Raw genomic sequence first — 20538 nt, forward strand, 5'->3', positions numbered from 1 at the left:
TCATTTTATGTTATGAGCTTTATTGAAGCATCCTGAAGTTGAACATTCAGCCACTCTGTAGTGTCTTGAGATGCTATGCAGCCAAAAAAAAAAAAAAAGATAAAAGAAAAAAAAGTAAGGAAAAATCCTATATCCTGGCCAGGGTTTTCTCTCGTGTCTTTTCCATGGTGAGTAACCTTGTATTCAGTGAGGGGGGAGAAGAGATGAGGAGGGAAGGAATAAATAGTGAGAAAGCAAGAGAGTGAGAGAGAGAGAAAGACAGATTAATTATACAGAACTTTCCAATTTTTTTTGAAGAGGGACGGAACCACTTTGCCACACAAAATGCCACAGTACTTCCAAATAGTGACAATTACCTGTAACTTTGGCACAGTTTTAAGCTACCAGGCCTTCTCCTGACTAACATTAGAACAAATCACGTCCCTTCAGTCTCCTGTAAAACTTCAAAGCTGATGACAGAAGACAATATAATTTTTCGTGTGTGAGGAGAAAAAAAGCCAAAGAACTTTTAAGTTCTCCGAATGGATGACCACTCAATATCTATGAGATAAGCAAAATGCATCCCCTATACTGAGCCCATTGTTAATATTTGTGGGGGAGGACTAGGGAGCTTGAATTCAAGATCTCATGCTATCCTTTCGTTATTTCACTCAAGGTTAGTGCTCTACCACTTGAGCCACACCTCTACTTCTGGCTTTGTACTGGTTATATATGGGGTAAGGGTCTCATGGACTTTGAACCATGATCCTCAGCTCTTAAGGCCCATGCTAAGATTATAGTCATGAACCACTGACTCTGGCTTCCTCATTTGCCATCTATGGGGCTCTTAGGGATTTGGGTAGCAACTGTGAGGAAATGTTCCATAATAAAAAGTAGACATACCTATTCTTGTGAGACAATATATTTTGTTGTATTTCTGATATAGCGCCTTGAATTCTAGAAATAAAAAACAATCAGAAAGGTTCCTGTCAATAACCAAGCACTGATAGAGCTGAAAATCTAAATTCTTAGAAAAGCTAAGGGCAGAGACACTTGCAAAACACTGCAGGTGGAACCAGGCGCAAGGGCTCATGCTTGTAATCCTAGATACTCAGGAGACCGCAGTCTGAGGATTATAGTTTGATGCCAGCCTGGGCAGAAAAGTCCATGAGACTCATCTCCAATAAACTACTCAGAAAAGATGGAAGCGGCACTATTGCTCAAGGCTAGTGGTAAAACACTAGCCTTGAGTACAGAGAGGCTTAGGGAGAGTGCCCTGGCCCTAAGTTCAAGCTGCAGGACTGGGAAATAACAAAAAACTTAAAAAACAAAAAACTTAAAAAAAAAAAACACTATACGTAGCCACCTACCTTTTGCTTTTGTTTTGTTTTTGTTTCAATGCAGGGCCTGTCTACATAGTCCTGCATGATCCAAGAACTCATTAATATAACCCAGGCTAGCCTGGAACTTTATAGGTCCTTGAGCCTCAGCTTCCTGAGAACTGGGACTACACATTGGCTCCTCACCACCTCATCTCCCCCTTTGGTCATTCCTTAAATGAAGCCAGTTGGCCCCATTTAGAATCAGATGCCTTCCATGCTTATCCACTCATCCTTTTTTATGAATGAGAAGATGTAGGAAGATGCTGCCTAATATTTTTCTGATATCCTCTTATGACAGCTTTGCTGTAGAGATGTCTTTGTTGACGGCTCTAACTCCTAGCTTTGTTTGCCTCGGGTGGTTTTGTCATAGCAATGGAGATGGTTACATTTCCCATGATCTAGTCATTTAGGGTCCTTCTGAGATTTTCTAGGCTGAACCCAGACCAACTCTGGGTATGTGTGGGAAGGTAACAAGAGTGTCCACGTGCCTGCCAGTCTAGCTCCGATGCCCGGCGGTCATAGTGGGGTTTGCGGTCTCCCAGCCTCTTCAGAATGCCCTGGTTTTCCACCGTGATTCTCACTAGCTCCCGGTTCCTTGTTTCTCTATTTAGGCTGAAAAAGACAAGAATTCTTGCCTGAGATGAATGAAGAGGAAAATACTTGTTTGCCCTAGACAGGAGTGGGGAAGGGGAGGAAGGCATGACATGAGTGCTGGGCTTAAGTGTGGGGATGTAACCAGGATGTAGAACTCCCAGGGTCCCCAAGGCCTGGAAGGCACCGCAGTGCCTTCTGGGAAATATGCAGAAGAGCTGCTGGTTTCAGAATCCTCAACCCCTCTGCCCACTGAAGGGCTCCACTTTATTGATCTGGGATGGAACTTGGGTGCTGGCATTTTGTAAAAGTTCCCCCAAGGATTGAGAACGTCTGGTTTCCACTATGATGAGGGAAGGGATCTCCATGGATAAGTCACAAATGGCTGATGACAGGTTCTAGATCCCCTCACTCCGTGGCCTTCAGTTTCCTGTGCGATATCTTAGGATGTAAGAAAGGCATCAGCATTCCTTTACTTACCTCACTCCAACAACCTTGAATAAACATCACTGTAGCCTTGATCACATACATTAGTATTTTTCCCCCTTTTTTTCTGCCAGTACTGGACTTGAATTCAGGGCCTCGTGCTCTTCCTCAGCTTTTTCACTTAAGGCTGGTGCCCTGCCACATGACTCATGCCTCCATTTCTGGCTTTTTGCTGGTGAACCAGACATAAGAGTCTCTTGGATTTATCCATCAGGGCTGGCTTCAAACCATGATCCTCAAATCTCAGTCTGAGTCGGATCACAGGCATGAGCCTCCTGAGCTAGATTTTGCATCAGTACCTTTACTTAAATGCCTCAGGTCTTGAGTTATTTAGGATTAAGAAATAATATACCTTTCTATTCCTTTTGGCTAGCTCACAATAATGAGGAATATTTGTGAAACCATATTGTCACCTCAATGATGGGCCTTTGATCTGAATGTCTGTACACCTATGTTGAAATTCTAATCCCAACGGCACTACAAGATGAAGCTTTGGGGGTGGGAAATCATACACAGTGCATTCTTGTGACAAAATGGAACCAGACCCTGAAAAGTGTCTTAAATGAAATCAAAGGTAGAGAATGGTTCCCAGTATTGAAGTCTTCATTCTCTCTGGGCTGCTGGTGTTGGCTCTCTCCCACTAAGCCAGCGGTCCTCCAGCTCGAGAGAACATTGTGCTAACAAACCAGGGGGAAGAAAATCCAGTTTGGCTTCTGAAAAACAAACACAAACACAAACCAACAGAACACTGTCATGCAGAGAAAGAACACTACCTTTTGGAAAAATATTCGTTCCAGCAGTCCACTTGGGCAGGGCCTCGATGAGCGTTGGCAATTTTCTGACACAGCTGCTTATTTTCATATTCAATTTTGTTAATTTTCTTTTGTTCACACTGGTAAGAAAGTGATCACATGGATATGCTGTTCCTCCTTACAGTGGCTGAGCACCCCTCCCCCACTTCTCCTGGGATGATCGGAAAGAGGGGTTCCAGAGGAGCATGGACCCAAGTTTACAAAGTCAAGTGTGCTGGGTATGGGGACAGAATGTTAGCTAAGCAGGTATGAAGAAAGATCTGGGAAGTGGATGGCTTTAGGACAAAGAAAAAAAAATCAGTCAATTATATCAGCTGATGCTAAGAACAAATACCTGTAGTTTGCTCAGTTTTAAAATGTGATGTGTGTGGGCCACTGGAGGTTTGGTATCAACTGCAGGCTTCACTGGAACAGATGATGAAAGAACAGTGTTATACACAGGAATCCCAGAAGTTCTCCGAAACCACACCCAACCCAGGAACCTGACAAGTGTGGAATTCTGACCCTGCAATGTCTAGCAATGTCAACTTGGTTGAATTTCCCCAAATTGACATTTTTTTTAAAATTTTGGCGCAGAAATGAAAATAAAGTGAAGTCTAGAAAACTGTGCAATTTGTAAAGATAATTAACTCTTCCAAGAAAACAGCCTCTCTCTTCACTCAGTTGGTCCCTGAAGTCCTAGATGAAATCTAAACCTAAGTTTTTTTTTAATGCCAGTATATTGGGGGTTAAACTCGGCCTCATACTCTTGTTTGGTTCAAAGCCAGCCTGGGAAGAAAAGTTCATGAAACTTAACCACCAAAAAGTTGGGAAATAGAGTTGTGGTTCAAGTGGTAGAACACGACTAGCCTTAAGGAAAAAAAGCTTAGGGACAGAACTCAGGCCCTAAGTTCAAACCCCAGTAAGTAAAGAATCTCATAGACTTTATTTGGGCTGGCTTTGAACTATAAGCCTCAGATCTCAGCCTCCTAAGTAGCTGAGATTTCAGGCATGAACCATCTCTAACTTTGGATTTAAAGAGTTTTAAATGAATATTTCTATAATATGGAACTCTCTGATGGATGAGAATTTTTTCGTTGTTGGTGGTGGTCATGGGGCTTGAAATCTGGGCCTGAACACTGTCCCTGAGCTCTTCAGCTCAAGGCTACCGCCCTTCCCCTTAGGCCACAGCCCCACTTGCAGTTTTCTAGTGGTTAACTGGAGGTAAGAGTCTCACGTGCTTCAGTGTCAGGGCTGGCTTTGAACCACGATCCTCAGATCCTCAGCCTCCTGAGTAGCTAGGATTACAGGCGAGAGCCACTGTGCCTGGCAGATTTTGATAGCCTTATTGACCAAACTTAGTACATATCACCTTACAGAGATGCCCTGGCCTGGTTTACTGTCAGTCTTTCTTACCATGACCCCTCTGGTACCTCTAATGCAGGGTCTAGCCCCAACTACCCACCTACCTATTTGTACTCTATTCTTGTGAGATGCATAGTGGCCAAAATCCAGTTTTTTCTTGAAGTTTGTGGTTTGTCTATGATTAGAAACAATAACAGGGTAGGCTAGATAATCCAGGGAACTGTTCATCTTTTCTACCTACTCTCACTTCAGAAATTAGGTACGTAGGCTCCTCTATGAGGTACTAAGCCATTTCCATGACAGGTTGCCATAGCTACTCAGTTATGACATCAAGGGCAGGTCTTAGAATAGGAGCTGTAGAGCATTCCAAGCTGTCTCTTGGTATCTGCTTTATACAATTACTTTTTGCTTAAGTATTCTTTAAACTAACATAAAATGTGTACATATTTATGGGATGCAGAGTGGTAATTCAATATGGGTACACACTGTGTACCCATAATCAGGGTTACACAATGTGTATGATCAAATCAAAATAATCAGGGTTTTTGTTTTTGTGTCAGTACGGGGGCTTGAACTCAGGATCTGGGTGTTGTCCCTTAGCTCATTTTCTCAAGGCTGGTGCTCTACCACTTAAACCACACCTTCACTTCTGGCATTTTGCTAGTTAGTTGGAGATAAGAGTCTCACCAACTTCCCTACCTAGACTGATTTTAAACCATAATCCTCAGATCGTAGCCTCGAGTACCTAGGATTTCTCAGGCATGAACACCTAGCTGGCTTGATTTTGATCTCTTCTATTTCTTAATTTTTATTTATTTATTTGTTTATTTTTTGGTCAGTTGTGGGGCTTGAACTCTGGGCCTGGGTGCTATCCCTAAGCTCTTCAACTCAAGGCTAGCGCTCTAACACTTGAGCCATTTCCGGTTTCCTAGTGGTTAATTGGAGATAAGAGTCTCATAGACTTTTCTGCCCCAGATGGCTTTGAACCTCAATCCTCAGATCTCAGCTTCCTCAGTAGCTAGGATTACAGGTGTGAGCCACCAGCGCCTGGATACTATTTCTTATTTTATGTGCTGGGCTTCTTTGTCCAAGTGTCAACTTGGATGCAAGTCAAGATGAGGGGTGAGGGGCTCAGGAGTGCGCTCTCTCTCTCTCTCTCTCTCTCTCTCTCTCTCTCTCTCTCTCTCTCTCTCTCTCTCTCATTCTTTCTCTCACCTGCCTGAAATAATTAGGCGCTGATGACATTGGAGGAAAAGGAAAGGTGTGCTAGGATGAGTGGGATAGCCCAAGCATGGTGGAAAGAGGTAGAATTCCCAGCCTCCATGATAGACCTTGGTCTATGAACCAAGTAGTTTCTTCTTCTGCCATACTTTGCAGTGGTTTGACACTGGCTTTTCCAGCGGGTGTAAGAGGACCTGAATGGTAATCTGAGCCAATGCCTTCATTTTGCAGATAGACACACAAGTCTAGAGCAACAGCAAAAGAAGTATAGGCACTAAACTAGTGACAGAGCTGGATTCAAGATGTGGATTTAAGAATTCTAGGACTTGGGCTGGGAGTTTGGCCTAGTGGTATAGTGCTTGCCTAGCATGCACTAAGACCCAGGTTCGATTCCTCGGTACCACATACATAGAAAAAAGCCAGAAGTGGTGCTGAGGTTCAAGTGGTAGAGCTTTAGCCTTGAGAAAGTCCAAGGACAGTGCTCAGGCCCTGAGCTCAAGCCCAGGACTGGCAAAAAAAAAAAAAAAAAAAAAAAAAAAAAAGAATTCTAGGACTGCATTTGCCCTTTCGGAGAAGGAAATCTGCTGTCTTTCATGGCAGTGGGAGAGGTCAGCTTTCTTCTGGGGCACAGACTATTTGCCCTCAGTGGGACTTCTGGAAGGGCTGAGCTGCTGACCTCATGGGGTTCACAGCAGGCTGGTAGCTGCTCTGGGAAGGGCTGTTAAGGAGATTGAACTTTCTCCACAAAGCACAGGGCATAGGTAGGACTACCACAAGTCAATTAGTGCTGATGCTCTATCTTCCTCCTCTTTTCCTTCCTTCCTTCCTTCCCTCCCGCTTCTCTGCCTTCTCCCTCTTCCCTTTCCTTCCTTCCTTCCTTCGAGAGGATCTTACTATGTAGCCCAAACTTGGCCTCAAACTCTGGATCCTCCTGCCTCAACTTCCTGGGTGCTGGGATGACAGACTAGATAGGCATAACCACCCTACCAGGCTGGGCCCTTTCCTGAAGGTCACATTTAAGTTTTTGAAACAAGGCTAGGAGTTTGACACTGAGAATCCCTTCTTGGAAAGAGATTAATACATGTAATGAGAGATCAAGGGTCCGAAAACCAAGTCTAAATACAATTTTGTACAATGCTTTCAGTATGCCTACATTTTGACTATGACCTGTCACGGGTGGTCAGATGTAGTGTTCCACTGTGGCATGTCCATACATAAAAGTTATGCATCTTCACACCTGACATGTCAGTTATCAAGGAAGTATAAGTAGGGTTGTCTAGGTGTGCCCCATGGTTGAAGCAATCTAGAGGTGAGGCTCACCTAATAAAGAACACCTGCTTAGCATGCACAGGACCTGAATTGAAGGGGCTGGGAGTTTGGCCTACTGGTAGAGTGCTTGCCTAGCATGCACAAAGACTACGGCTTGTTTCCTTGGTGCCACATATACAAAAAGCCAGAGGTGGTGCTGTGGCTCAAGTGGTAATGCTCTTGCCTTGAGAAAGCCCAAGAACAATGCTCAGGCCCTAAGTTCAAACCCCAGGACTGGGAAAAAAAAAGTGCCAGAAAGAGGGACTATTAAAAACTTGGAAGCTGACAGAAAAAGGGGAGAGTTCGAAGGGTAGGTGAACTTGGTAAATGCTTGCTTTGCTGTTTGTCTATGGAAATGCCACTATGAATCTCATTTTGTCCAAATTTGTTTGAATAAAACTGTAAAACGTAAAAAAAATGTTATGGATCTTAAAAATAACATTTTGGATTTCCCGACCAGGGATACTCAGCTTGTATTAATATTATTGTTGTTGTTGTCCTTTTTTATACTTGGCAGACAGGGTCAGAGGAGTAATTGCTGGGGGTCAGAACTCCAAGCCTGGGCTTGTAAAGAGCTCAAACTTTTTTTTCTTGTTCCTGTACTGTGGCACTCAAGGCCTGGGGGCTGTCCCTTACTTTTTTCTTTTTCCTGCTCAAGGCAGGTGCTTTCCCATTGAGCCACAGCTCCACTTTCAGCCCTTTTTTTTGGTCTGCGCCTGGGCACTGTCCCTGAGCTCTACCCCTTGAGCCACAGCCCCACTTCCGGCTTTCTGGTGGGTCACTGGAGATGGAAGTCTCCAGCGTGCGCGCACCCTTCAGGCTCCACGCTGGCTAGACTCTCCTTGAAAACGGATATACCCGAGCTGGGGTTTCTCAGACCTGGACTTACCTTGGGACTGGTAAAGTGGGCATGGACTCAGCGGGTCTGGTGTGCGGAAAAGTCTGCACGTCTAACCTGAGCCGGGGCTGGGGCTGAGGGGTCCCGCAGCAGGGACAGATCTCACCGCTGACTCCTGGTGTCCTGGAAAAGCGACACCTTGGCCCTCTGCACTGGGTTCAGTGAAGGAATGTCCTGCGATCCTGTTTAGAAACTGCTTCGGCACCAGGGTGGGAGAGGGTGGGCGAGCGCCCCGCGGCGGACGTGCCGCCCCTGGGTCGGAGGGGGCTCCGTGCGCGGGGTGGCACGCGTTCCGCCGCGCAGCGGAGGCCCCGCCCCCGCCCCGCCCCATCGCCCCGCCCCCGACTCTCCGCCCCCATCGTCCCACCCCCATTGCTCCGCTCCGCCCCCGTCCCGCTCCCACCTTCCCCCCGCCCCCCACCTTCCCGCCCCCCACCGCCCCTCCCGTTCCCACTCCCCCCCTCCTCCCTTCCCCTGCTGCCCCGTCGCTCCGCCCCGCCAGCGCTCCGCCCCCAGCACCTCTCCCCTCGCGCGCCCCTCCGCCTCCCGCGCCCTCCCGGCGAGCCCGCCCCTGGGGCGGGGCGGAGCGGCTCCCCACGCGCCAGCCCCGCCCAGCTGACCCGGCGGCTCTCGCCTCGCCTCGCTCGCTTCTGGCCGGGCGCGCTGGGCCCCCGCCGCCGCCGCCGCCGCCGCCATGTCGGGCCCTTTCGACCTCTCGGTGCAAGATCTCAACGACCTGCTCTCGGATGGCACTGGGTGTTACAGCCTGCCGAGCCAGCCCTGCAACGAAGTCACCCCGAGGATCTACGTGGGCAATGCGTGAGTGTCCCGAGCGGACGGGCGTCCCGCCCACCAGGGGCTGGGATTGGGGGCATCTCGGGGCGAGTGTCCGGAGGAATCTGGGTGCGACCGGTGCTCCCAGAGCCAAGAACGGGGACTGGGGATGGGGCTGGAGTCGACGCCCACTCCCACGCGTGGAGCCCCGAGGCTGGATCCCGGCTGGGCCCCCGCGATCCCTCCGGGCTGCGGAGTACATGGAGACCCAGGGGTGCCCAGCTGGCTCTCAGCCACCACCCGCTTCAGGGCTCGGCTTGGGGCGGGGTCGAGGCTACCATGTTCACTTAAAACAGGTGGCCCTCAATCGCCGGCCCGCGCATCATGTGACAGCCGCCTGGCTCCGCAGTGAGGTCACCGCGGAATGTCTGCCTCCGCTGCCATGGCAACGGGCTGACGTCACAATCCGGGCGTGGAGCTCTCCCTGGGCCCCCAGGTCCTCCGCCGCCCCAGTGGAAGCCGGGCAGCCCCTTCTCCTACCTCCAGAGAGAGGGCAGACTTAGATGGGAGAAAGCCAAGTGACAAACTTCACCAAGGACCTGAGCCATCACCTGGAAAAGGCTGGCTACCAGGAGTGCACTTTTTAATCCTTTAGGAATTCTGAACACCCCCCCCCCCCCGGCTTTCTGTAATTCAGAGTACTAGTAAGAATTTCGTAGCAGCAGAAGGGACCCGGCCTTAACCATTCTGAGAAGTGCTCACATAGCAGCCAGAAGAAGGCCTGGGTTATGTGAAGCCTAAGCCCTGGAGAGGCCTTTAAGGACCTGCTTATTAAAGCCCGGAGCTCCTGGGGCTAAGCTCAGGAATCGCACACCGTCTCACTGCACAGGGTACGAGCCCAGAGCAGGTGAGGCTTGTGAGGCAGCATGTAAATTCTGTTCATGTCTGTCTTTATCTTTTTTTTTTTTTTTGCCAGTCCTGGGCTTGATCTCAGGGCCTGAGCACTGTCCTTGGACTTTCTCAAGGCTAGAGCTCTACCACTTGAGCCTCAGCACCACTTTCGGCTTTTTCTACGCATGTGGTCCCGAGGAATTGAACCCGGGTCTTCATGCATGCTAGGCAACCACTCAACCACTAGGCCAAACTCCCGGCCATCATGTGTGTATTTCTTGTTTTGCACGTAGGACCTGCGGCTTAAGCCTACCAAAGACTGCCTCTGACACCGGGTGACATGCAATTAGAAGGGTTTCATAAAGCAGGGCCCAGCCAAGTCTCATCCATCACATCATACTGAGCACCTATTATGTGTCAGATAGTACAATGTTCATCTGTGACCATGGTGCTGATAGTGAGGATGTAAGTTTGTTGAATTAGAGAAGGCAGGAATCGGGGTGGGGGCTCTTCTGTGTTTTACCAGCAACTGCTTATGACATCCTTATGTAGTGTTCTGAGCATGGATAGCTACAAAGTCTCACATTGTCATCAAAAGAACTGCAATCCTAGGCAGCTCTCTCCACCCTACCCACCACCTACCCAGGCAGTAAGTGGGCTTGCTGGCCTCGAACTTGCTTGCCAAGATAGTTTGGTGAGTTCAGCTATTGTTGCTTCCCAAGTATAAACTAAAGTTATATCCATGTGTGGTGGCAGCCCCAGTGTCAAGTGTGATAACTACCATCCTGGAAACCACATCTCTTGCTCTCTATGAGAATCTGACCTTGACTTGGACAACTGAGTGCAGGGGCAGTGACTGAATAAAATCAAAGTCCCACCCACGTCCTCCCAGAGCAGAGGTGGGGCTTGCATAAGCAGTGGTTTCTGGGTCTCCAGGCTTTGCAGTTGATGTGGGTGAGAGAGGAAGAGGGTAGGGGAAGACCAAGAACCAGGCTGGATACATGAGAAAAAGGGTCACTTTGGCTGCTGTTTCAATTGAGTTGTGGCTGTGAGATGAAAGAACCATCAGATATTTTATAACTCCAATGGTTCTTTTGGGGACACATATCCCCCCAAGTGTCTAGCCTCAGAAATGTAGGTGGGATATGCAGGAAGGATCCTTCAGGGAGCCTGGCATGTTATGAATTCATTCTCCCATACGCATCCACTACATGTTCACTGAGCACCTACTTTGTGCCAGAATCCATAGTAGGTACTGGAGAGAATGACCAGAAGTAGACATGATTCCTCTCTCAAGTTTCTCAGAAGCCTGGGCTTCTGAACAAAGAAGTATAACCCAAGTTGGTTGGAATAATAGTAGCTACTGCAGAGTCAGGATCTGGGTATAGAGGGCTCCAATGACATTCAAAACCACCAGGCACAGTGAGCATTCCATTTTATCAGAAAGGCTAAGTGGCCTGCTCAATGGTTCCTGACTGGTAATTTCAGAGCTAGATTCAGAAACCGGGCTCCAGTGCCTGTTTAGTTTTGTTTGGGGTTGTTTTTTTCGGGCACCATCTTTATTGTGTACCTCAGGCTGCCCCCTGACTCACTGTGAAGTCTCAGCTGTTGGAGAACTCATGATACTCCTGCCTCAGCCCCCCAATACTGGGATTACAGGCATATACTATCACATTTGGCTCTCCACAGCTCCTGTTTAAATGGGCATGTATTAGTTATCCAAAGTAATTTCGTTATGGGTTGCACATTTATGCACATAGTGTGCTTTAATCACATTCGTCCCCTCTTTTTCCCTGGTCCACCCCTACTTTTAAGAATAGTGTTTTTAGGGTTCTGCCATTCTCTTTTCACATATGAATGTGAAATACTTCAACCATGTCCACCCCCTCAAATTCTTGCCTCTCTCTGTCCCTGGCCCCACACAGTCTCTCTTTGGCAGTCATGTCTAGATTCCTCATCTAAGAGAATAAGTGCTATTTGTCTCTCTGAAACTGCTTTATCTAACATGGTGATCTCCAGTTCCATCCAGTTTCCATATCGGTGACATAACATCACTTTTCTGTACGGTCGAATGGTACCTCGTTGTGTATATAAACCCCATTGTCACTACCCACTCATCCCGTGGTGAGCCCCTGAGCGGATTCCTTAGCTTAGCTACTGTGAATAGTGAGTGCTGCATGAACATGGATGCACAGGTGCAGCTATTGTACACTGACTTTCGATTTTTAGTCTGTAAGGAATCTCCATACTGATTTTCATAGTGGCTTTGCTTATTTACATCAACAGTATAAAGGGTTTGTTTTTCCTGCATCCTTGTTGGCATCTTTTTTTTTTGGTCTGGTTTCTTCATGTGACCTCTACTCTGACTGGGGTGAGATGGAATCTCAATGGTGCTTTCATTTCTACTTCCTGCATGGCTAAGGATGTTGGGATTTTATTCATGTATCTATTGGTTATTTGTACTTATTATTTTTTTTTGCCAGTCTTGGGCCTTGAACTTAGGGCTTGGGCACTGTCCTTGGGCTCTTGGGCTTTCTCAAGGCTAGAGCTCTACCACTTGAGCCACAGCACCATTTCTAGCTTTTTTTCTATATATGTGGTACTGAGGAATCGAACCTGGGTCTTCATGCATGCTAGGCAAGCACTCTACTACTAGGCCAAACTCCCGGCCCCTATTTGTACTTTTTTAAAAAGCATATTTACTTATTTTATTGTTCTTAAGATGTCGTAGGATGAATTGATATTTCATAAGTCAGGCAATGAGTACATTTCTTTCTTCTTTTTTTTTGGTTGTGGGGCTTGAACTCAGAGCCTGGGCACTTGTTCCTGAGCCTCTTTTGTCACTCTACCGGTTGAGTCACAACACCACTACTGGCTTTTTCTGTTTATGTGGTATAGAGGAATCTAACCTAGTGCTTCATACATGTTAGGCAAACACTCTACCACTAAGCCATATTCCCAGCCCTTCATAGGGTTCTATGTTTAGTATTTTTGAGAAACTTCTAGACCACCATCCCAAGGGATTGTCCTAAATATACAGCCCCACCGGCAGTACCATAGTTCCCTTTCCCCCCACTTCCCTGCCGGCATTTGTTGTGTGAATTCATGCTGTTGACCAGTGGTATTGGTACTTCTTTTTTTTTTTTTGGAGGGGGGTCATGGGGCTTGAACTCTGGGTCTGGGCACTGCTGTCCCTGAGCTCTTCAGCTCAAGGCTAAGGCCCTACCCTTGAGCCACAGCCCCACTTCCTGTTTTCTAGAGATTAATTGAAGATAAGAGTCTCATGGCTTTGTAGTGCCCAGGCTGGCTCTGAACTGCAATCCTCAGATCTCAACCTCCTGAGTAGCTAGGATTACAGGTGTGAGCCACCAGTGCCCAGCTGCAAACCTTTTAAATTTGATGCCATCCCATTTCTGAGCAATTGGAGTCGTCATCCCAAAGGCCTTCCTTCGATCTCCAAGTGTTTTCATTGTATTCCCCTACAGTCATCTCAGTGTTTCAGATCTTATGTACAAGTCTTTGGTTTATCGTTCTGAATTGATGTTTGCACAGGGTGAGCCAGAGATCCAGTTTCAGGCTACATGTGGATAAACAGTTTCCCAGTACCAATTGTTGAAGACTCTTCTGTTTCTCCGATGCAGATTGTTTTTGGCTTCTTGGTCAAAAATCACATGGCGAAGGCAGCATGTTTCTGAGCCTCCTATTCTATCCTATTAGTCTTAATATCCCTTGTGGCCTTTGTATACCAGAGCCTAGTCGTTCATTCACTCATTCATTCTTTTTCTTTTGTGCCAGTTCTGGGGCTTGAACTCAGGGCCCTCGCACTGTCCTTTAGATTTTTCACTTAAGTCTGGTACTCTTGAATCACAACACAACTTTTGACTTTTGATGGTAAATTGGAGATAAGAGATAAGTCTCATGGACTTTCCTTCCTGGGCTAGCTTTGAACCAAGATCCTCAGATCTCAGCCTCCTGAGTAGCTAGGATTACAGGAGTGAGCCACTGCTGCCTGGCTTCAGAACTCCCCTACTTTTTTTTTTTTTTTTTAACAACATGGCTGTGCCACTACCACCATCACGATGCAGAGAGCAATGAGGAAACAAGAAGATACTGCCGAGAGTGGTGAAAGATGAGAAGGTTGCCTGTCTACAGAGAAGGTGGCACAGGGTGGCATAAGGCACAAAAGTGCCAGTCTATTTGGGGAAGCTATTCAAATTGGAGATGGCTGGAGGAGGAGAGAGGTCACAGGAGGTGGGGGAGAAGCCAGCAGGGGCCAGTGCTAGGGGCTGCAATGTGTCTGTTCATCACATCCTGCCGTTCTCTCCCATCCAGGTCTGTGGCTCAGGACATCCCCAAGCTGCAAAAACTGGGCATCACCCATGTCTTGAATGCTGCTGAGGGCAGATCCTTCATGCACGTCAACACTAACGCCAACTTCTACAAGGACTCTGGCATCAGCTACCTGGGCATCAAGGCCAACGACACGCAGGAATTCAACCTCAGTGCATACTTCGAAAGGGCTGCAGACTTTATTGACCAGGCCTTGGCTCACAAGAATGGTAAGGGGCCTGTCACCCAGGAACCTTGCATAGAAGCTGGGCTGTCCTAGGCAACAGGCCCCAGAAGCCTCCCTTTGTTCATAGAAACCCTAGAAAACCCTTTCCTAGGTACCCAGCACATGTTCCAGGCTCAGGAGAGAAGTTTTGCTTTTTCTCTTGCTGAGATCACTGGGCTGGGTGCTCTGCCACTTGAGCCATGCTTCCAACCTAGCTATTATTTATGATAACCTAGCTGGTTATCTTTGGGATTGGAGTTTCACAGGCTTTTCTGTCCAGGCTGGCTTGGTGCGATCATCTTCCAGGTCTCAGCCTGCTCACTAATTAGGACTACAGGTATGAGCTCCAGTGCTCTGCTCTAGAACTTTTTTTTTTTTTTTTTTTTGGTCATGGGGCTTGGGTGCTGTCCCTGACCTCTTCAGCTCAAGGCTACCTCCCTACCCCTGGAACCACAGCCCCACTTCCCATTTTTCTAGTGATTAATTGGAGATAAGAGTCTCAGGTTCTTTAGTGCCAGGGCTGGCTTTGAACCGTGATCCTCAGATCTCAGCCTCCTGAGTAGCTAGGATTACAGGTGTGAGCCACTGCACCCAGCTCACAGTTTTCTTTTGCGAATTGCATGGTTAGTTAATTTTTTTCACTAGCATACTTTACTAGTTAGTTCAAAATGAGTTTTGTGACCTTTGCACATATATACAATGTCTTCCTGTTGGTCTCATCCCTAGCATTTTTCCTTACCTCTTCCTCTATCTCACAAACACCATTTTAACTGGTTCCACTGTTTTTTGGGGGTTTTTTTGTGTGTGTTCTTACGCTGGGGCTTGAACTCAGGGTCTGGGCTCTGTCCCTGAGCTTTTTTTTTTTTTGCTCAAGGCTAGCACTCTACTTACTACTTGCGCTATTTCTGACTATTTGAACGTTCATTGGAGATAAGAATTTCTCAGCTTTTCCTGCCCTGGCTGGCTTGGAACTCTGCAGCCCTCAGATCTCAGCCTCCTGAGTAGCTCGGGTGACAGGGACGAGCCACTGTGCCTGGCTGGTGGATGTGTTCTGACGTGCATCGTGGCACAATCACGTGTTGTTGTAGCTCACTGCACCTTCTTTTCCTGTTTCTCACAGGCCGGGTGCTTGTCCACTGCCGAGAGGGGTACAGCCGCTCCCCCACGCTCGTCATTGCCTACCTCATGATGCGCCAGAAGATGGACGTCAGGACTGCTGTGAGCATTGTGAGGCAGAACCGTGAGATCGGCCCCAACGACGGCTTCCTGGCCCAGCTCTGCCACCTCAATGGCAGACTCATCAGGGAGGGGAAGTTGAAACTGTAGGGTGCCCTCAGGGCCTCTTTACTGGAGGTCTGATACGGGGTGGCCCTGGCTGAGGGTGTCCCAAGCCACCATGTTTAGGAACCACACTGTCCCCTGCCCCCACAGTCACCTGACACTTGTCTGTCCCAACACAACCTGGGGGGCCCTTCCCCCCAGGGGAACACATAAAAAAGCTTGCCAAGGAGGGCGCTTTCGTTCCCTTCTTGACCCGTTCCTGTCATTGATATCCTGTCCCTGAAGTGGTGAGGGTCAGCCAGGGAGGCCTCTTGTGGCATGCAGGCCTCTTGATGGCCTAGGAGAGAGGGGCTGAGGGAGGGTTTAAGGCCTGAGGTGTTTCTGAGGGTTCCTCAGGACCTCCCTCCCCAACTATTTGGAGATCTCAGCACCATAAGCCTACTAAAGGAATTATGCAACCCCTTTTTTCCCACCCCCTTGGTCCATCACCTGTCCCCTGTCACCTGGTGTCCCGGCTTCCCACCCCCTGCCCTGGGCTCCAGTGAGTGGATGGAAATTCCTACAAAGTCTGCCTTTGAGTTCTTTCCCTAAGGAGGAAAACAAGAGGCTCCAAAGTGCACAGACGCTCCCAGAGATCTCAGCTCCTTTTAGAATTTTCAAAATGTGGCTCTTCTGAAAGCTTGAATTCTCAATCTGCTCTTTGGGAATTTTTTCCCCCCTTGGATACAACCTATTCCTTTACTTCTTAAAAGAATGAGGTCTTGCGGCCTGGTTCTCTTTTTCTTTTTCTTTTTCTTTTTTTTTTGAATATCAGGGTGTTGAGATCTAGCCTATTTAGAACAACAAAACAAAAACCCATCGTTTGGAGAAATTACAAGGGTTTTGTCCTGAATTATAGTATTGGCTGGGCCCAAGTCACTGGAGCTAACAGCTCAAAATTGCTATTCCAAGAACAGAAAGTGGAAGTTGGCCAATTAAAGCAAATGTGGGTGTGTGTGTGGGGGTGCCTCTTTCAAACAGCGTTGGGTGTCAGCAGGGAAATGAAGGGCCCCATCTACAGGTGGCTCTGATGGCTCTCTGCTGGCATTCCTGCAGCCAGATGAGTCCTTCATCATTCATGCCAGAGCCCACCAACCCAAAGCAAAACAAAACAAAACTAAAGACCCCCAGTTCAGGAGTTTTCAGGAAGGCATTTGAATGTGTCAGCCCTCACATGCGTGCACATTTGTCAGAAGATGGTTTTCTTTTGAACAGTCTCTTTGGAACCATCTGTTCTTGTTTGAAAGCAAACGGCTGAGTTTGTTGTGTCATCTTTGGGGTCACTCAGAGTGGCCAGGTGAGTTGCACCTCAGTGCCTGGCCCACAGGTGTCCATCAAAGCTATTGTTCTTGACCTTTGTGTGGAAGTGTCCAGTATTGGAGTGTTATTCTAGAAGGTGAATTCACGTCAAAAGACGTATCAGGGATTTTTGTTGTTGCCTATTTAAAATTTAACTTTCCATTTACACTCGTGTTAGCATGTCAGATGGGGAATGTACTTTTCAGAGCTGCCTGGAAGCGTCTTGGCTAAAGAAGCAGTATCCCCTTAAGGCCAAACCCCAGGTGTAAAGCTCTCTGCCAAGAATCATGAGTGACTTACCCTGGACAGTCACCGTCCCCAGTTCCCTCTTGACCACAGCTGTCCTGAATAACTAGGATCTGCCATCTTTTCTGGCTGTTGAGCTGTCTTCAGTAGGCTTGTGGGAATGCTGTGGGCATCTCCTCAGTGGTGGGCCGGCTTCTTTTTCTGGCTGGCCTAGCCTGATCCTCACAGTGAAGCTGGGAAGATGACAGAACCTATTTCTGTATTGTTAGCCCCCCTCCCCCCAGAGCCTGGGTGAAGAATGGTGAAGGGTGTAAGCCCCAGAGTTGTCTGGCTTTTTAAGATGGAATGGGGGCAAAATTTCAAGCCAGCCTCTTTCAAAGGCTAGAGTTGCCTTCTGCCCCAAGCCTCTCAAACAAGCCTCCTGGAGGGACTCACCCCTGCCCTTGACCCGGAGAAGGAAGGGAAATGCACCATCCACAGTGGGTTAGAGAATGCGGTTCGTCATCTAGTCGCAGGCAGCAGCCCTAAGGCAGCCCACAGGGCCACAGCCACTTGAAGGCCTCTGTGGGACATGAGAGCAAAGGGCTATTGGGAGGGTCACTGCTTTTCCTTTGGGATTACTTTGCTTTTTTTTTTTTTTTAAATTGTGCTGGTACTGGGATTTGAACTCAGGACCTTATGCTCTTGCTTGGTTTTTCAGCTCAAGATTGGTATGCTACCACTCAAGCCCCATCTCCACTATTCACTTTTTGTTGATTAATTGGAGATAAGACTTTTGTGCCAAGGCTGGCTTTGAAGCCTGATCTTCAGATCTCAGCCTCCTGAGTAGGTAGGATTACAGGCGGGAGTCACTGTATCCAGCTTGGAGTTAGAATTTAGGGTTTCTTTCTTTTTTTTTTTTATCACCTTTAAACCCCAGGTTTAGCTCCTGACTCTTTTTAATCAAAACACCAGTCAATTTTAAGAGCCACTACACACCCATTGTGAGTGGGAGCCTTTCTCAAACCCCTGGGAAAGGATGGAATAGGAACTCAGGGTGCCCTACCCCTCTCCTCAGACCTGATTCCTTTCTTGGCCTAGAAGAGATCCCACCCCCACCCGCATCCAGCCACAAGTTAAGAATGTCAAGTGATTTCTTTTTCCTTTGTCTCAAAGCAGTCTACCTTTCCATAGGCTAGGCTTGTTTCTGTATCACTCTCAGTTATCTCAAGAGTATAAGCCACCCCCTCCGTTACACAAGAGATTCTTCTAGAAGACCTCCAAGGTCGCCGAGAATCCCTACTTTGGAATTTAACACCCCTGAGAAAGTATAGGACCTGCGTGGCAATGCCAGCAGATGGCGCTGCGATCATTCACGGCGATAACGGGGAAGGGAACGTCAAGGCCTTCGCGGTGCTGTTGAGATGTGAATAAGATGTTAAGTGGCTCATAAGCATTGATCTTAAATCTGAAGATGAGGCAGGAAAATTTTCTTTGTCATAAAACTGGTATCAGGAGTCACCGAAGTAGCCAACGAGGATTCTCTCCGGATTGAAAATAGAGATGTCTCAGGGTGAGAGAGAAGATTGGTTGGAAGCTTAACTTTTGTTCCTGATTACCAACTGCCAGGCTTGAGGGGGATTTATGAAAATGTTTAGATTGGGCTCTGAAGGTTTATAGCTCAGGCCAAATATGTGTGAGGCCCTGGGGTCTAGCCCCAGCACTGCAAAAAATAAAAAGGGGGCAAGTTTCATGCCTGTTGCATCAAAAAAGAAATGTGTTAAAAACACTAAAATTGTAACCAAAATAAATGTCTTAACAAAGAAATAGGTTCTCGTTGGTCCTTCTTGCTACCATTTTCTTAGTTTTAAAGAATTATCCAAAAACTAACAGCCTTTCCCATACTCCCTGAGCTAGTTAAAAGTTCTAAAGTAATTATATTTATGCAGTAGGTATTTGCTGGACCTTTCCAGTACCAGAGATTCCCAATGTTAGGAATGTTCATGGGTGAGGTGACCCCTCCTGAACAAATAAGGTACACTTTGTGTTACTAAGAAAATAGACATATCAGTGTCCTCACCTGAAGCTGAGTAGAGGGCATTGTGGGATAGCTGTGATCCTGCAGTGTACAGCTTGCCCCTTCCTCGTGTTGTCACCTCCCTAGTAGCACCTGGTCCTCTTGTCTCAGTTGGAGAAGTCAGGCACCTGAGACTCATGCCTGTAATCCTAGCTACTCAGGAGGCTGAGATCTGAGGATCACAGTTCAAAGCCAGCTGGGTCAGGAAAGTTCATGAGACTCTTGAATTAGTTACCAAAAAGCCAAAAGTGGAGCTGTAGTTCAAGTGGTAGCTCATTAGCCTAGCAATAATAACAATAATACAACAATAATAGGCCAGGAGCTGGTAGCTCATGCCTGTAATTCTAGCTAGTCAGAAGGCTGAGATCTGAGGATAGAGGTTCAAAGTCAGCTCAGGCAGGAAAGCCCATAAGACTGTCATCTCCAGTGAACCACCAGAAAACTGGCACTGTGGCTCAAAATGATAGAGCACTAGCCTTGAGCAAAAGAGTTCAGACCAACAAAAAACTAATAAAATTCTTTGTGCTAAAAAAAAATATGTGCACCTGATGGATGCAGAGTAAAAGGAAAATGCATGGAAAGAGAATGAAAGATGGTATTGGAAGACAATTTGATGGTTTCTTAGAAAAGTGGACATATTCTTCCTTACAGTCCAGTAGTGTGCTCCTTGGTATTTATCCAAATGATTTGAAATTTTATGTTCGCATAAAATCCTGCACACAAGCATTCTCAGCAGCTTTCTTCCTAATGGCCCAAACTTGGAAGCCACCAAGATGTCCTTCAGCAGATGACTAGATGGATGGCGGGTTATCAAGATAATGGAATATTATTAGTTCAAAAAGAAATGGGCTGTTGGCCAGGTACTGGTGACTCGGGTCTGTGATCCTAGCCACATAGGAAACGGATCTGACAATTAGAATTTCAAGTCAGCTCCAGCAGGAAAGTAGGAAAGTTGACCAAGGGTAAGACCTTGAACAAACCCCAGTACTGGCCACAAAGAAAAACTAAGTGGTTACCAGGAAAACAAGGAAATACAAATGTAGGCTACGAGGTGACAGATGCCCATCTGAAGAGGCTCTATCTTGTATGAAGCCAACTTGTGAAATTCTGGAAAAAGAAAAACCCACTGAGACAGAAGATAGCAGTGCTTCCTAGCATTGGGAGAAGTGGGAGGGGAATGTGTAGAGGGAATGTGGAAACTTAGGGGGGCAGTATGCCCACCATAATGATCCTAGATTGGATACCTTTCATCCTGCATTTGTCAAAATGCATAGAATGTGCAGACAGTAATCCTAGCTACTTAGGAGGTTGAGATCTGAGGGTCATGGTTCAAAACCAGCCTAGGGCAGGAAAGACTGTGAGACTCTTCCTCCAAT

The 20538-nt window shown here is 47.2% G+C and overlaps 2 protein-coding genes across 3 annotated transcripts; one reads left to right on the forward strand and one right to left on the reverse strand.

Moving 5' to 3' along the window:
* Positions 1–4883, reverse strand: Cfap97d1 (CFAP97 domain containing 1). 2 transcript variants are annotated; one of them, XM_090350176.1, is made up of 6 exons: positions 4699–4883; positions 3585–3655; positions 3212–3330; positions 883–936; positions 138–176; positions 1–90 (listed from the first exon to the last, which is right to left on the reverse strand). In XM_090350176.1, the coding sequence occupies exons 1-6, from the start codon at positions 4820–4822 to the stop codon at positions 6–8; spliced, it is 492 nt and encodes a 163-aa protein (XP_090206302.1). In that variant the 5' UTR covers positions 4823–4883; the 3' UTR covers positions 1–5. The 2 variants fall into 2 exon arrangements, with proteins under 2 accessions (XP_090206302.1, XP_090206301.1); XM_090350175.1 differs by lacking the exon at positions 138–176 and adding an exon at positions 1850–1973 and having other exon boundaries at positions 1–73; positions 4699–4874.
* Positions 4884–8500: 3617 nt separating this feature from the next.
* Dusp3 (dual specificity phosphatase 3) lies at positions 8501–18861 on the forward strand. Its single transcript, XM_090350174.1, has 3 exons — positions 8501–8840; positions 14019–14245; positions 15362–18861. The coding sequence occupies exons 1-3, from the start codon at positions 8716–8718 to the stop codon at positions 15565–15567; spliced, it is 558 nt and encodes a 185-aa protein (XP_090206300.1). The 5' UTR covers positions 8501–8715; the 3' UTR covers positions 15568–18861.
* Positions 18862–20538: the final 1677 nt, after the last annotated feature.

Source organism: Megascapheus bottae, chromosome 17 (genome assembly GCF_031878675.1).
Source record: "Megascapheus bottae isolate mThoBot1 chromosome 17, mThoBot2.hap1, whole genome shotgun sequence".
Classification (NCBI taxonomy): Eukaryota; Metazoa; Chordata; class Mammalia; order Rodentia; family Geomyidae; genus Megascapheus; species Megascapheus bottae.

Bases quoted from the DNA above. Each gene is read 5' to 3' on its own strand.
- Cfap97d1 (XM_090350176.1), bottom strand. From the start codon at position 4,822: ATGAACAGTTCCCTGGATTATCTAGCCTACCCTGTTATTGTTTCTAAT. The intron at 937-3,211 runs GTAGTGTTCTTT...TTTTATTTCTAG, and splicing joins AACGAATATTTTTCCAAAAG to AATTCAAGGCGCTATATCAG. The intron at 91-137 runs CAGGATATAGGA...TATCTTTTTTTT, and splicing joins ACACGAGAGAAAACCCTGGC to TTTTTTTGGCTGCATAGCAT.
- Dusp3 (XM_090350174.1), top strand. From the start codon at position 8,716: ATGTCGGGCCCTTTCGACCTCTCGGTGCAAGATCTCAACGACCTGCTC. The intron at 8,841-14,018 runs GTGAGTGTCCCG...TCTCCCATCCAG, and splicing joins AGGATCTACGTGGGCAATGC to GTCTGTGGCTCAGGACATCC. The intron at 14,246-15,361 runs GTAAGGGGCCTG...TGTTTCTCACAG, and splicing joins GGCCTTGGCTCACAAGAATG to GCCGGGTGCTTGTCCACTGC.